The sequence below is a fragment of the Gossypium hirsutum genome, chromosome D06 (assembly GCF_007990345.1).
Source record: "Gossypium hirsutum isolate 1008001.06 chromosome D06, Gossypium_hirsutum_v2.1, whole genome shotgun sequence".
Classification (NCBI taxonomy): Eukaryota; Viridiplantae; Streptophyta; class Magnoliopsida; order Malvales; family Malvaceae; genus Gossypium; species Gossypium hirsutum.
The window spans coordinates 55,279,081-55,295,833 of record NC_053442.1 but is presented as its reverse complement, the minus strand read 5'-3'; the positions used below and the strand labels follow the sequence as shown (position 1 = coordinate 55,295,833).

At 32.5% G+C, this 16,753-nt stretch overlaps 1 protein-coding gene across 17 annotated transcripts; it reads left to right on the top strand.

Moving 5' to 3' along the window:
• The first annotated feature begins 814 nt into the window (after positions 1 to 814).
• On the top strand, positions 815 to 4,073 carry LOC107900606 (DEAD-box ATP-dependent RNA helicase 32). 17 transcript variants are annotated; one of them, XR_005914943.1, is made up of 5 exons: positions 865 to 1,459; positions 1,830 to 1,884; positions 2,100 to 2,126; positions 2,628 to 2,779; positions 3,323 to 4,073. XR_005914943.1 is itself a non-coding variant. In XM_041095905.1 (5 exons), exons 3-5 carry the CDS (start codon positions 2,083 to 2,085, stop codon positions 3,439 to 3,441), a joined length of 315 nt encoding a protein of 104 aa, XP_040951839.1. In that variant the 5' UTR covers positions 865 to 1,101; positions 1,830 to 1,884; positions 2,040 to 2,082; the 3' UTR covers positions 3,442 to 4,073. The 17 variants fall into 17 exon arrangements, 5 of the variants coding, with proteins under 5 accessions (XP_040951839.1, XP_040951838.1, XP_040951837.1 ...); XR_005914935.1 differs by having other exon boundaries at positions 2,040 to 2,126; XM_041095905.1 differs by having other exon boundaries at positions 865 to 1,101; positions 2,040 to 2,126.
• The last annotated feature ends 12,680 nt before the right edge of the window (positions 4,074 to 16,753 follow it).

Genomic DNA, 16,753 nt, shown 5'->3' with positions numbered 1-16,753 from the left:
CTTATTAAAATATACAATATTTATTGAGAGTACTTGTTTTTTTTTTATTTTATAAAAAATCAATTTATAAAAAATAAAATAAAAAATTTTTAGCAAAGCAAAATGACGTCATTTTGTTCAAAATGAAATAATTTTTTGCGGTTTTTATGACAAACACCGTTAAATGCAAGCAATAGGGCATTTTTTTATAAAAACACCGCAAAAAATAAATCAATATATAAAAAAAATAAAAAAAATTTAGCCGAACAAAACAGCGTCATTTTGTTCAAAATGAAATAGCGGCGTTTTTATAAAAAACGGCGCAAAAAATAAATCAATTTATAAAAAACAAAATAAAAAATTTTTATAATAGCAAAACGGCATCATTTTGTTCAAAATGAAAAAAATTTTGCGGCGTTTTTCATAAAAACGCCGCTAAAGGTAAGCAATAGCGGCGTTTTTCATAAAAATGCCGCAAAAAAATCAATTTATAAAAAAATAAAATAAAAAATTTTTAACATAGCAAAACGGCGTCATTTTGTTCAAAATGAAATAGCGGCGCAAAAAATAAATCAATTTATAAAAAAACAAAATAAAAATTTATGAATAGCAAAATGGCGTCATTTTGTTCAAAATGAAAAATTTTTTGCGACTTTTCATAAAAAACGCCGTAATATGTAAACAATAGTGGCGTTTTTTATAAAAACGCCACAAAAAAATTATATAGTAAAACAGTGTCATTTTATTCCAAATAAAATAATTGTTTGCGGCGTTTTTATAAAAAACGCCCCAAAAGATAAAAAAGATAAAAACGCCGCAAAAGATAAAAAACGCCACAAAAATTATTTTCCTTTAAAAAATTAGCGCCATTTTATAAAATCCCCTTTCCCCGAAATCCCCAACTTCCCCCTTCCCAAAATCGCTAATTTCCCACATCGAAGAAAAAAACCCAAAAGCTTATTCAACTCTCTGTTTCTTCCCAACCGAAGCCAAGCCAGTTCTTGTTTGTTCTTCGTCTTAAAACTCTCAAATAGATAAAAGGGGTCCAAAATCAAAGAACCCAGAACCAGGAAGCCAAGGAAACGATGAGAAAAAGAGCAAAAAGGGATTGGAAATTGAAGGGTATCGAGTGGATGGGTTGTCAATAGGAGGGCATGAAACTTGCATTATTTTTCCCACTCTTATTCAACTCTGAAATATTCCTTGTTTTGTGCATAATCTGTTTTTTTTTTTTACACTTTTAGCTCTGAATCTCTGAATCTTTGACTAAATGGATGCGATTATCTCTAGTAAAGATTTCTTTCTTTCTTTTTTGCTTTATTGAAGCGAATAAATTGTGGGATTGTCAATTTATTAAAAGTTTCATATACCTAAGGGTCCAGTTATAGAGTTTGCCGAAGCACTTAGGTTTGAGACTACCCTGGCTTTTACTGTCTTGCGGGATATTGCTTCAGGAAGAGATCTTAAGAAGTTCCTCTATGTATGTTGTTACTCTCTAGGGCTACTTTGCAGTTCATAAATTTGAATTTTGGATTTTTACAGTTTGCTTCTTGTAAGTAAAAACGATGTTTGATTTTTGTTTTTGGTTCCAAGGAAAAGAAAAAAATTACATCTTTTAGTGTTTATAATTAATATGTTTGATTTAAAGCTTGCTCCTTGAAGCATATCTGCCATGTGTGATGGCTACTCTGTAGCTATATGCCTGCCTTGTTCTGATTTTTTACCATGGTTAGTGTTGTATTCTAGTTCCTTATTTTATTTCATGGAAATGGAGCGCTTTATGCAAAATAGTCTCAAACATTTTATTCACTACTCATCTTCTAAAATGATGAGTGTTTATCCTTTTGCAGTATCGGAGTTTAGTGGGAGCTTCTTCAGCATCAGGATTTAACTAACCAGTTTGCTGTGAGTGATTAAATCTTTGCATGCCTTATTTTTCTTTTAGCCTTTCTTTGATAATCCTTCCAACTTATTGATAAACGGAGCCTGAAGTCTGTATATTAGAAATGCAATTTGCTTGCAAAGAAGTTTAATCAATTTGCTTGCAAAAACTCTTCAAGGTCTATCTCTTTTCATCTTCTTAATTAATTGTTAATCTTCCCAATGGCCGCCTACCAAAGAAAACGAAGTTTTGCCAATCAAACTAGGTATGTGTTTTCTTGGTTTTTTATATGTATTCTTTTCTTTTGACAAGGAACTTGAGGTTTAATTAAATTTGACTAAAGACTTGGGGTTGAACTAATTTGATTCTTGTTTTTAATTTTATTTTATTGGCAAGAAAGATAAAATATTTTATTTATCAAATAATCTAAAAGATTTTGAATTCTTATGCTTTAGGTAGATAAGAGTTGTTTTTAGTTGTTTTCTTAAATTATTTATGATTATATTAGTTGCAATAATGAAAAAATAATTTCATTTATGTACTAGTAGGTTAAATGGTAAATTCTTTTATATAGTTGCTTTGGCTCGTAAGCTTACCTGGTTATGTGGTAACTTGCATAGATTCTAGTTTTTCTTTTTCTGGGGATAGGTAGATCGTTTTACATTAGTCAATTATGTATGCCCCTGGGTAGTTTTACCTTAATTATTTGTTTTATTTGTAGTCCATTACTTGAAATCAGTTTTTTAGCTGGTTTTCTTATTTTCAGGTCAGCAACACGGATCTTGAAGAAAAAAAAGCTGAAGATGAATGTTCATAGGCCTGTGGGGACAAGGGTTGTCTTTGATGAGGAAGGCAACACACAAGCTCCACTTGCTATGTTGGCTGACAAGACGAGCGGCGATATACTACTTGACCAAGGTATAATTATCCCTTCTGTTGGCCAATGTTGCTACGATTTTTTATTTTTCTTGAAATACTTGAGTCTGGCACCAATGTTGGAATCATGTTTGGACGTGATGGGTATAGAGTTATGACCCTTCAGATTCATGGAAAAACTTGGAAAAATTGAATATATCAATGATCAATTTAATTATTATGGTGTTCTTCTTTTTTCTGTGCCTTAGTTCTCTTTTATGCTATATAAGACATTTCTATATAACGTTAAACAGTAGTAGTGCAGCATGTTTCTCTTCTGCTTTTTGCAAATTAATACTATTGTTCCTTGTTAAAAAATTGAATAGTTTAGACAATCATTAGAAAGAATGCCTATTTGTGACACATGGAAGAGCTATGATTGAGATTGTTTGTTAGTATGGTTCAACCTGCTACTAAAGCTGCACAGAATTGTTTGTTATATTTATTTTTTGAGCCTTAATGGCTATATATATATTTTATTTTTAACATCTCTGTTGTTTGCCAAGTTTGTTGGTTTATCTGATCATTTGGTTTTGCACCCTTTAGATATTTTAGATATTGAAGGTGTAGTGGAGGATTCAATCTCTTCAAGCTGGAAAAGCCAAGGCTTAGCACTTCTTCAAGTAGAGTGTTATTTAATGTTGCATTTTTATAAACGCCACTAAAAGTTATGACCTATAGTTAGCACCGTTTGTGAGAAAAGTGCAGTTAAAGGTCAGTCTTTAGCGGGGTTTGTAGGAATGCGCCGCTAAAGGTCATGGTCTTTAGCGGCGCTTTACCCACAAACGTCGCTAAAGGTCATGATCTTTAGCGGCGTTTATTTCTGGAAACGCCGTTAAAGTTAGCGACGCTTTCATTAGCGGAGTTTTTTGCGGCACTTCTAAAAGCGCGGTTAAAGGCCTAAAAAAGCGCCGCTAAAAGCCTATTTTGGTGTAGTGAATTTTCCTTTTAAAAATAAGAAAAGCGCTTGAATATGGACTTAGTGGAGGATCAAACATGCTAAAGAATTTGCAAGAAGTCCTAAATCAATCCCCATAGTTTTTTCACCTAAAAGATCTTGTACTAGGATTATCATTTGACCAAAAAGTACATAAGGAAGCTGGAAATCCGTAATAGCATGCTGGGATTACATTAGGTCCATCCAATGCTGTCGTTGACCTTGAGTTTTCTTTCCCTTTTCTCCCATAGCTGAGGTGAGCATTCAAAAAAAGAGATGAAGTGCAAATGATGTTAAATTTTATGGTTCTTGTTTACAATAAATATAGTAAAAGAACAAAAAGAAAATATTAACAATAAACTAAAATAATTTGGTGACAACTATTTGACCAATATGGAATATAGATTAGTGGAGATGATGTGGCATGTACAATTAATTGTATTTAAAATTTAATATTTGGGTGAATAATAATGATGAAATTAGAGGAATTTTTTTAAATAAAGAAAGTAAAACACCTTAAAAAAAACTAATTTTTCAAAGAATCAATTGTTACAGCATTGCACTAGCATGCTCAAACTATGTGTTAAATTCAAATTGATTTTAAGCTTTTAAAAATGTTATAATTGAACTTTCAAACTAATCTGTCATAATATCTATTTTTTTCATCAGTCGAGCCATCATTACTAAATTAATAAAACTATTTTATCAAAACGATATGTTAATTTGAAGATTGAATTGAGAAATTTTGAAATTTAAAAATTTAGAATTTAGTTGTTAGCGGATTCTATTTATTTATGAAAATATTAATTACTATTTAGCGATGTTAGTTAATACGTAAAGAATGTAATTAGTACTATTTTCCTTACTTAATAATGCAAGCATTATCTTAAATAATTCATTTAATAATATCTATTAAAGTTTCTTCTTTTGTCCATGACGTGATGATTTGTTAGGGTTTGTGGAGGACATATTTATTAGTTTAGTATTATTATAATAATAAATAAAGTAACATATTTCTGTTTTTGTTTTTAATGACACCGACAACCTTTTGACTTGGGTTTTCTTGTCTTTGTTGTCACCCACTCCAATTTAATAATAATGATAATAAATATTCATATTTTTCCATATGCAATGCAATGCAAAGCAAAGCCACCTACCCACACGCATATGGTCGGCATATCCTTTCCTTTCTATACATTTTAACTTTTTAGCAAACAAACGAACCTCTCCTCTTTTTTTCGTTGTGATACCCCTTTCTCATCCCTTTCTATTTCTAGGACTTTTAAACAACCATTCCAATGAGTGTTTGTTGCGATTGAAAAAGTAGGAAAGATGGCAAGTTATGTTATGCTATGTAGATCTACCCTATCAAGAACCTATCTTATTAAATAAAAATGTGTGGTAAAAAGTTTTGCATTGAAAAAAAACTGGCCAACTTACAATATATATTGTTAACTAAATCTCAACTTTTAAAATAGATCATTTATATTAACACCGTTAAATTAGCAACTTAAATCTCCAACTTCACAAGTGAAGTTGATACAAAGCTAATCAGCGAACCTTTTAGGTTCCAAATGGAGAATGTTTAGACAACATGAATACAATTTTGATTGATGAGGAAATGTGCATTGACGAGCTTAAGGATGTGGTGGAGGGGCCATTAAAGATGACAATGTGCGAGAGGGCAAAGAAATAGTTATGCACAAACCTTGAATGTAATGGTAAGTCACATAATATTCCAAATGGAAGAATTTGAGAGAGTTTAAACTTTGGAGGGGTAGTTACGAATCTCAAAAAGATTAGTCTCTATAAATTGCAAAATGAACATAAAGACTATTTAGTTTCAAAAAAAACTTATAAGAAAAGGACTAAATATAAAATTGGTATCCGAACTTGTCCACTTCTCCCATATTGGTACTTATTATTTTATTTTGTCCTAGATTGCTTCCCGATCTTTTCTTCCGTCCACTATATTGATACCTGAGACTAACAACGTTAAATTTTTGCTGACGTGGCAGCGTTGACCAATCACACGCTTCCATTTGGTGTCCTCTTGTACCTCTTTTTTTTTTTTTTTATTTTCCCTCATCTCCCATTTTTCTTTTCTTTTCTTATTTTTCTTTTTCTTTTTCCGAGTTGCTCCTATACTTCATCTTTCTTCTTTCTTTCTTTTGTCAAACCCCCCAAAAGTTTTCCAATGTTCATACATCTTTCTTTTTCTTTTTGTTATTATTTTATTTTATTTTATTTTCTTTCTTTTCTTTTTCTTTTTCCTACCCCTGTCTTCTTCACTCTTCTGAATCTATATATGCGATAACTATAATTTCAATGCAATCAAACCATAAAATAAATGTCTAAGCTCTAAAACACAATAAAATTTGATAATATTGGCTTTCACTGGATCAGGTTGAAGCCACCCTAGAAAAGAATCTGAAGGATGTTATTGTACGAAATAGTAATGTATTTATGAAAATTAAGAGCAAAAATTCAATTCCAGATGTCTCTGTCAAACAATTCATCTTCTATCTTTAAAGCTAAGAACATTGATTTGAAGAAAGCAAGGGAAAATAACAAACAGAAAAAAGCAACTTCCTAGAGAAAAAATGTAAGCCTTAAAGACAGTTCAGACTAAAGATTATTACCTGCCTCAGGACGTACCAACATCCAGAGTAGAAATCCTACACAAAATATATCAAATAGGGTGTCCGCAAGTATACGGGTCAGGTTGTAATATAGTTACAACGAAGTAAGTGAGTACTCTGAGGATCGTACCCAAGGGAGGCAAGCACTAAATTAATCCTAACCTAAGCACAAATAGAGCTAATTAGTACTTTAAATAAATTATATTACAACTAAACATAAAGAAAGATTTTTGGTAATTTTTTTAATTAAGAATATAATAATATAAATGGAAATTTGCTATGGAAATTGAATCAGATCTAAGCATGGGTGACTAGCTCACTTCGGTAATCATAACTAACTGTTACTTTGAGTTCCCTATTCAATCAACTAGTCGTTACCCTAGCAGGATCTCTCGATCTTCCACTAGAATAACGAGTCAGCAAGAACTACTTATCTCTCGACCTCACAATCTAGATCAGTTCGGGGTTAAGGTGTTTACAGATAAGCCACACAATTTTGGGTTAATTCCTGCCTTGATGACTTCATAGGGTCGCCAAGTCTAGGTTTTAAATTCTTCCTCTCCCAAACAGCTGATCCACTAAGAAAGCCCCACACAACAATCAGTTAATCATACATCCACTTACTAATCCCCTATAAGATGATTAGTTCCTCATGGATCTCAAAAACATAATAAACTTGATGTAAGATATGAACATTAATAACAATTCAAGAGACAAAGGTTTAAGAGAATCCTGAATTGTATTTAACTGAAGCACAAAATCCACAAAGAGTTGATCGAATTCCACAAATTAGATCTCCTAAAAAACGCAAAACTGAAAATAACTTAAAACTTAGAAAAAGGGCAAAACTAAAACTATAAAGAAACTTACACAATATGAAATGTTGTCCTTGACAAGTGTTAAATGTGTCTATTTATAGAGTTAGGTTGTCGTCGTCCTCAACCCTAGGTCAGCTGACGCTCTCGTGTTTAATATTTGATTGTATAGACCAAAACACCATTAGCTTATAAGTATTTCACATATAGGACCGGTGTCGCGACACCCTAGTGCCTGTGTCACGACATCGAAGGCAATATGCTCCTCTTCAGGTTAGCTTCAAAGGTGTGTCGCGACATCCCTTAGTTGTGTCATGACACTAAAGGCAGTTTTGAAATTCTTGCTTTTTGCTCCCTATATTGCAACATCAAAACTCCCTGTGCTGCAAAACGACTAGTATTGAGTTGGGACGCCTTCTAATGGTCTTCTACACACTCACAAAGTATATTAGCTCACCGTTAGGCCTCATTCCACCCCTAAAGTCAGTAAAAGACTTGTAATAGGCCAATTTAGCCCGGGCTCATAAAAAAATAATAAACCCAAAATAATAAAACAAAGTCCAAAATTATATCATTTGGCCCGATCGGCATGGCCCATTACTTGAAAAGGTTGAAGGTCTATCTACAAGCTTGATGCATATGGAAACATAATCTTCAAGGATATGCAATCTTAGATATGATATGTAATCTTTGATATGATATGCAATCTTAGAAGATATGATTTTGTAATCTTAGAGATTTAATTTTTAGATACCTTTTAATCTTAGCCGTTGATGTAATTAATCTGTACTGTTGGATTTGGGGAGGCTCAACTATAAATAGATTCCTCTCCCTTCATTGTAAAGGACGGAAGTGGGGAGTAATAATAATTCTTAAGAGTATTTATTCAAATTTCTCTCTCTCTCTTGCGTTTTTATTTTGTTGATTTGTGTGTAATTTATTTATTGATTTGTATATTGTTGATTTCAAATCTCTTTTTCCCTGATTATTCATTTTCAAATTCATTATTTTCAAATTTGTTTACATTTTATTTGACCTTATATTTTTTTTATTTTATACTCTTTGTTTTAAATTCATTGGTCTTTGATTATTGATGCTATTTCATCCTCTATTTGTTATTTTAGTTTTTTTATTATTAAATTAATTATTTTAATATTATTAATACTATTATGTGGCATCATTAATATTGTATCATTATTATTATTTATTTTTATATTCATGAGCATGCATCGTTTTTATGTAATATATATATTGTTTTATATATAGTATACGTATGCTTATATATATTTTATAAATATGTTTTTAATTTTATTTTACGTCCTAACTTTTATGTAACACCCCGAACCCGAGACCGTCATCGGAGTCGAACACGAGGTGTTAACAGACTTTTAAAAATTTTCCAGACACTGCCAATCTGCGTAATAGTCGCTTTAAAAATCATATCTTGAGTTTCACAACTCGAAAATCAGTTTCGTGATTTTTCCCTGAAACTAGACTCATATGCCCATCTACATATTTTTTTCTAGAATTTTTGGTTGGGCCAATTAGTACAGTTTATTAGTCAAAGTCTCCCATGTTACAGGGATCGACTACCCTGACCTTTGCGCATTACGACTTGGATATCTCCTTGTACAGGGCTCCAATACTGATGCCGTTTGTTTCTATAGAAACTAGACTCAGAGAGGAATCTATACATATATGGTATGACTCCTAATTATCTCTGGTTAATTTATAATGAATTTCCAAAGTCGGAACAGGAAATCCAGAAACCGTTCTGGCCCTGTCTCACGAGAACCTGAATATCTCTTAACATACTGTCTGTATGATTGTTTCGTTACTTTCCTATGAAAGTAGATTCATCAAGGTTTGTTTACATAATTTATTCACTATTTAATTCCCTTCCTACTATTTTTAGTGATTTTCCAAATATACATCACTGCTGCTGTCAGCATCTGCTTTTAAGGTAGACTTTACCTATTTCATGGTTTCCATGATTCAACTAGCCCTTTTTGCATAAATAGCACAATTTATGATAGTGATTAACCATTCCCTGGCTAATCTTTGTCAAGCATATCCACACCGAATGATTATAACATTGTACTCAAACACATATAAGCCATTTTCGCATGGCTATCCAAAATTATACAAGTCCAAAGGGTCCACGACCTACAACAAACGGGTAGTCCTATACATGCCATTTCGAAGTTCAACCAAAATTGTACCAAAAGGGGGCTTTGATAGTATGGGCGACTTTGACCTCAAGATCCCGAGTCCGATAGCTGGAGAACCAAATCTTCGGAATTTAACCGGATATAGCTCCTCGTTCAAATGCCTTCGGGACATAGCCCGGTTATAGTAATTCGCACAATGCCTTCGGGACTTAACCCGGATTTAGTAACTCGCACAAATGCCTTCGGGCTTAGCCCGGAATTAGTATCTCGCACAAATGCCTTCGGATCTTGGTCCGAATTTAGTATCTCGCACAAATGCCTTCGGGCTTAGCCCGGAATTAGTATCTCGCACAAATGCCTTCGGATCTTGGTCCGGATATTGTCACTTAGCACAAAGCCTTCGGGACATAGCCCGGACATCATTCAAATAACCATGCACATTTAACAATAAATCATGGCCCATTCGTATTTCATTTTCGTTAGCAAAACTCAAACACAAGACATTTATCATTCTTGCAAATTCGGCTCAATAGCCACACAAAGAGCATGATTTTAATTTGCTTAAAACATGATCTAATCACATCATAATTTAAGCTCTTTTACTCAAGAACTTACCTCGGGTGTTGTCGAACGATTCCAATAGCTATTCGACCACTTTTTCCTTCGCTTTATCGGATTTAGTTCCCCTTTGCTCTTGAGCTTAATTAAACAAATAAATTGATTTAATCATTTGAGCATCGAAAAGAGGAACACAAGGCACTTAGCCCATATTTATACATTAGACATTAAAGTCACATATGTACGGAATCATGAATCAAACTCAACATTTTAGCTAATTTTTCCCCCTTGGCCGAATATGCATGTCTATTTTGGGGCCGATTTCAACCCTTAATACATTCTACAAGTATGGTCACTTGTATTGACTAAACACCCTTTTGTTTCAAGTTCAAAACTTGGCTAATACACACATATACACACTAGTAAAGCATCCCCTCCCTTTCCATCAATTTAACACATGCATTGCTCATTAACATGCAAAAGTTATATTCGGCCTTAGCACACAACTTGCTAGCCGATTCTTCTCCATTTAGCAACCAATGCACATATGTGCTCACTCAAAAATGCTAAAAAGGAGGTTCAAGAATCATCAAGCCACCATCACATGCATCATTAACAAGCTTCATATTTAGCATGCAATGGCATTAACACAAACTCCACCTAGGCCGAATCTTAACTCATCCTCATGCCTCATCACCACAACATCAAACATCAACCAAGAATGATGCATCCATGGCCGAGTGTCATTTCCATCACATAGCAAGATTTAGACCATGGGCTAGGTAGAACTCAAGCTAACAACTAAAACATGCATGCATCTCATGGAACATCATCAAACATACCTTAGCCTAGCTACATGCATGGCCGAACCTCTTCAACCTTTCTTCTTCCTTCCTCCTTAAAATTTTTGGCCAAGGATGAACCAAAGGATGAGCATTTTTTTTTGTTTTTTTCTTTCTAGTTTCGGCTAAATGAAGATGAAAAAGGATGAACAAAATTTTCTCCTTTCTTTTCTTTAGCTCACGGCAATGGGGGGGGGAAACAACTACACACATTTTTTTTTTGTATTCATCATACTCCTTTTCATTATTTTATGCCCATGCCCCTTATTTTATTTTTTTCCTACATACCTCACTAGGCCAACATGTTCCCAACATATTTCCACCCATAGCATGGCCAACCACTAGCTCAAATTTTGGGTAATTTGACATGCAAACCCATCATTTTCACAACATGCATTAATAGACCATTTTAAATTAGCCTATCATATTTTCACCATGTCTCATATTGATCCCTATTTAATAATTTCTCATGCAATTGGCAAAATTGGAGAATGAAACTTCCACATACTCATGTACACACATAATAAGCATAGAATATGGAAATCAATTATTTTTATGACTCGGTTTTGTGGTCCCGAAACCACTTCCCGACTAGGGTCAATTTTGGGCTGTCACATTTTATATACATATATATACTTTTATATTTATTTTCAATTTTTTTTACTTTTGTATATATGTACATGCATGTATTTATATGTTTTTCTAATGAATATTTATATATATATACGCACATGTCTATATTTTTTATTTGCTTAAATAAAAACTTATATTTTCAACACATATGTTATAATATATATATGTATATTTATATATTTTTCTTTATTTTCATAAATGCATTATATATATTTTGTTATAAATTCTATAGTCCAAAATTTTATATGTAAACTCATGTGTATGTCTTTTATTCTTTATAATTTCATGTATATATTTTGTACCTTTTTTTCTCTTTATATTTTTTGTTTATTTCCTTCATTTGCTTATTGATTTATGTTTTCATTTATATTTTGTTCATTTGATACTTTACATGTCGTTGTTTTTTATGTACATTAATTTCGTTTATTTTTATGCCATTGTTGTATTTATTATTGTATTTTATACTTAATGTAGCATTACATCATTTTTTTACTCGATTTTAAAATTTTCAAAATTGAGATAATACTCGTATTTAGGATTTTCAAGGAAATTGAGCCCTAACGTATTGGGTTCCAATTTTCTTTGTTAAATCTAACAATCGAGAATCGCTCATTAATAAAAAAATAAAATGAAAAGCTTGTTGTCGGGAATTTAATATGTTGTATCCTAACGTATTGGATGTGACGTATTGATTTCTTGAGACAAATATTTTTTTTTTAAAAAATAATAACAAAGGAAATATTCCAAGTTTAGGATTTTGAGAAATTGTGCCCTAACGTATTGGGTCGCGATTTCTTTATAAATTTTAAACAAATGAATATTCTTTTAAATTTTATTACATGAGTATTTGGGACTAATTCATTTTTGAGGAATTAGAATATTGTGCCCTAACGCATTGGGTGTGACATTTTCTTTCTCCGGTAAGAGTCTTAATAAGTAACGTTTTTTAAGTTTTTATTCAGGATCGTATTTTTAAATTTTCGACATTAAGACACTAATTAATTAACTAGGTACCAATTTTGGGCGTTACGAGGGTGCTAATCTTTCCTCGTACATAACCGACTCCCGGATCCATTTTTCTAAAACTCATAGACCAAAGCTATTTTTTAGGTGATCCAATCACACCTCAATAAAAGATTGGTGGCGACTCCAATTTTCATTGACAACTAATTTTTGTTTTTTTCAAAATAAAAGTTGGTTTCTACAAGACTCAAATTAAACTTTTTATTAAATGTAAACGAAACTAGGAAAACTTAATTAAAACATAGTAAAAGTTCTTATATTCAAGCTCCTCAAGTGCGAAAACTAGTTTAACCTATTACACTGAATTACGACAGACCAAACTCCCCCACATTTAAGTCATTGTTTATCCTAAGCAAAGTAAACAAAAGCAATAATTAAAACACGACCCTTGAGCAAATATGGTACAAATGTTAGTTTTGGAGCACATGACTAGGCATTTCATATTTACACATAATCTTGGCATGATATATAGCTGACTTACCACTTTTGATATTAAGCACCTGAGTTCAGTATATTACGAAGCATGGAAACATTAAGAGTTTCAAATGTAGGGATCCATCAACAAGTTATACAAGTAATTTGATTATCCTAGCAAAATACAACAATCTTAAATGCAATTATTTAATATGATGTCAATTCATAAATAAGTCTACCTAGATCACATAGGGCTTTTCGACTTGAAACGTTCTGAGCCTTATGGCATGTATGGAATTCAAGAGCAGTAAACATCAAATAGTTTCAAGCACGAAAATAGTTTGACACATTGTATTGTTCCCTATTCTCCCCCTTTTGCGACCGTTACCTGTTCACCGCCTTATTTCTCATTCTCTCACCTTCCTTATTTCTCCATAGGAAATCACAGCATAATACAAAAATCATGGCTAACTCACGAGTCGAGTTTATGTGCATTAATGAATGAGTCTTTCTATTTTTGGTGACTTTGTCACTTTTCTTTCTTTTTTTACAATACAATTCCCATTCACGAATGCTTTTTCTACTTGTTTACATATTGCCTTAGATGATAAAATATATTTTTAAAATTTTAATATCGATCAATTATTAATAAGTGATATATATAAAATAATAAATTTTAATAATAGTGTGCCCAGACAAATATATATATGATGTAAAATATATATATTGTACTTATTTATATATTTTTTAAATGATGAAGTATTTGATTTTACTTCTAATAATTGTATAATTGACAAATGATGTAAACATTGATAGATAAATTTTACATTATGTCTTAAATTTTATATTATAATAAATTATTAATAGATAATATTATTAGTTTGCGTAAAAAAAACCTTTAATCATTTTACTCAAGGTGGGCAATTAAGCATTAACTAAAAAAACTCTATCATCAAAAATTTTAAAAAAATAAAGAAAAAATTATTTAATCATTCAAATCATTTTAATAAATAAATAACCATGTTAACTTTATTTATTTCACTTCATCATAGGTTACTCTAGAATTTTCTTTGATTTGAGATATCATTGTTTCATTCAAAAATTAAAGGAAGCTATTAATAAAACAATGGTAATGTTTTTATCCGTATATGTGTAAACCTAAAACTTCATTCAGGTATGACTTGTTTGAGATAGAATATGGGGTTTCTGATAACATAGTGCAGAGTTGAAACCTCAAATCAATTTCTAAGGTTGGATGTTGCAAAGAAAATTGATTAACATACTTCCATCCTCCTTTTATTATTGTCGTTATGCGGTTAGTATGTAATATATCTTGCCATAGCTATAGATTTAGAAATCACCAAACCGCTAGAATAGCCTCCATGTTGGAAAATATAATGGTTCTATTGCGGCCAGCATATGACCCCCAAAACAATATGACAATCCAAGCTTTAGAAGGATGTTTCGCTGTAGTTTCTTAAATTTGCCAATACCCAGTCAATAACAGGGCGCTAGAAGAAATCATTAATGTAGCAAATCCCTCAAGACGTGAGAAATTGTTAGAAATGCTGCACAAAGGATCGTCTGAGCGGCTACGCTTACATCTCTGCACATTCGTTAGAACTTTTCCATGAAAGACCAACCACAAAAACTGCCTTAAGCGTTGTGGTCCTTTAAATCACCATGCATATCTCCATGTCTCATCTTCCACACCCCATTTCTCTAGTATATAGAGTTATTATTTGTACTTTTAAGCTTATATTTCAATCGAATTAAAAGAGGTTGATGACTATTTAGTAGCTATTTTGACTATAATTTTGTTGAGTATTCAATATTGAAGGGTTTTACTTGAATAATACATTTTTGGTCAATTTTCATGCTAAAATATACAATTTTATACTTAAAGGAAGCTATTGAAGTCCATGAAATGCCACAGCAATACCGCAGCAGCGCCGCAAGCCTCAAGACCAATGAGAACAAGCTAGATCACACTCAAAGAGCACCATGACAACTACTAGGCAAAAGAAAGTAAAAGGACAACAGAAAAACGAAGTCAACTGATAGTACTAGAAAGAACATATGTTTATCCCTACTTATTGGTTAATTTATCCCCATTTAGTTATCTTTAGCACATATTTTAGCATTTTCATTTCAGTAAATTGCATTTTATAACTCAGTGGATCTTAACCTTTTTATCCTTAATTTCGTCGTGTTTTGGTACCAATGTTGCTGCATGAGTATTTTCAGATTGCGCCTAGAATTGTCGCCGCACCTGATAGTTGTCCGGATAAGAACAAAAAGGTATTAGCTGTCCAGTCTGGTACAACCAACTTGTATGTATAAAGGCAGCATGATTCTGATGAAAGGACACCTGTGCTATTTGGATAAATAGTCACATGAAAAGGACAAAAATGAAGGCTTTTTAGGGGGTATTATCTTCTTCAACCTATCTTTTGAAGCTTTTCGGCTATGGCGGCTTAAGCCTCCTACGAGTGAAATGATGTGAAAAGGATGCAAATTAGCTCTTGATGAGGAGCCCTGAGTGCGACACAAAAGGGAGTTGAGAGATCAATTCGAGATTTTCTAGGAATAGTACTCTCCACTTGTTTCTTTGATATTTCTTTTTAAACACTGGTAATTACTTTCTATTTCATGTTTGTATTGAAGAATACATGATTTCTGGGTTAAATGCTATTTTATTCAACCCTGCTTCTACTGTTTAATCTTTGGGTTTGAATGTTTTTTAGCATGGAAGTGTTATTGCAGTCATTGACACTAGAAAGTGCAGCAACAATTCAAACTAACAAGCATGACAACAGAAGTTGCTTGAGGATTAAAGGAATTTAATTCACTTGTTCTAAATAGTATTCCATTTCCATCATCGGAAGGTGTGGTTAATGTGCATGTTTAAGTCTTAGCTTAACTATAAGAGTTAAGCTTGGTAAGATATTCATTTCAATTTAATGCATCGACAATCACCTATCCTTTTATACCTTGTGAGCACTTAGTATTCTGTTGAATATTCACATTGGGGATCCCAGTTTATCATTATCATATTTTATCTTATTGTTTTCAAGTTATTGCTTCAACAACTACTCTCACAATTTATCTCGTTTCTATCTATTTATTTCACTAACATTGATAGACAAAAGACAACCATCCTCGTGGGATCGATCTTTGACAAACTCATATCTGTCTACTATACTTGCATCGACAGTGTACACTTGCACATTATTGTTGTGACGTTAAACAGCCGATCAACCATTCTCGGCGCCGTTGCCGGAGATGGCGTTTGTTTGATGTTTGTTTTTGTTTGTTTTTATTTCATAGTATTTAGTTGTTACTAACTTGTTTTCTTTTTGTCACTATTTTCACTTTTTATTTTAGGTGTTGTATGACCCGAAGCAATTTAAAGTTTATTGTCGATTTTGATCCAGAAATTGAAAGAATCATTTGGAGGAGACTTCGAGAACAAAGGAATATGGCTTTACTAAGAAACTATGAATTCATACCCCCAATGCAGCACTAAAATGCTAATGACCCACCGTTGCTGCAAGACTCTCAAATACAAAATTAGACTATACGAGATTTTGCAATACCTGTCATGGATGACTTACAACAGGGAGTTGTTAGGCCAGCAATCCAAGCTAGAAATTTTGAACTCAAACCAGTAATGTTTCAAATGCTGAATTCTAATGGGCAATATGTCAAACTGCCACATGAAGATGCATGAGAACATCTTAAATCATTTTTATTGATTTGCGCTTCCTTTAGTCAACAAGGCGTTCCTGATGACGCTTTGAAGATGCAATTATTTTCTCATTCCTTGTAGGGAAGAGCTCGTACTTGGTTCCTTGGGGTACTTGCTGGATCAATTACTTTTTGGAATGCAATAGCAACATAGTTTGTTTTGCGATTTAACCCGCCGACAATAAATGCTCA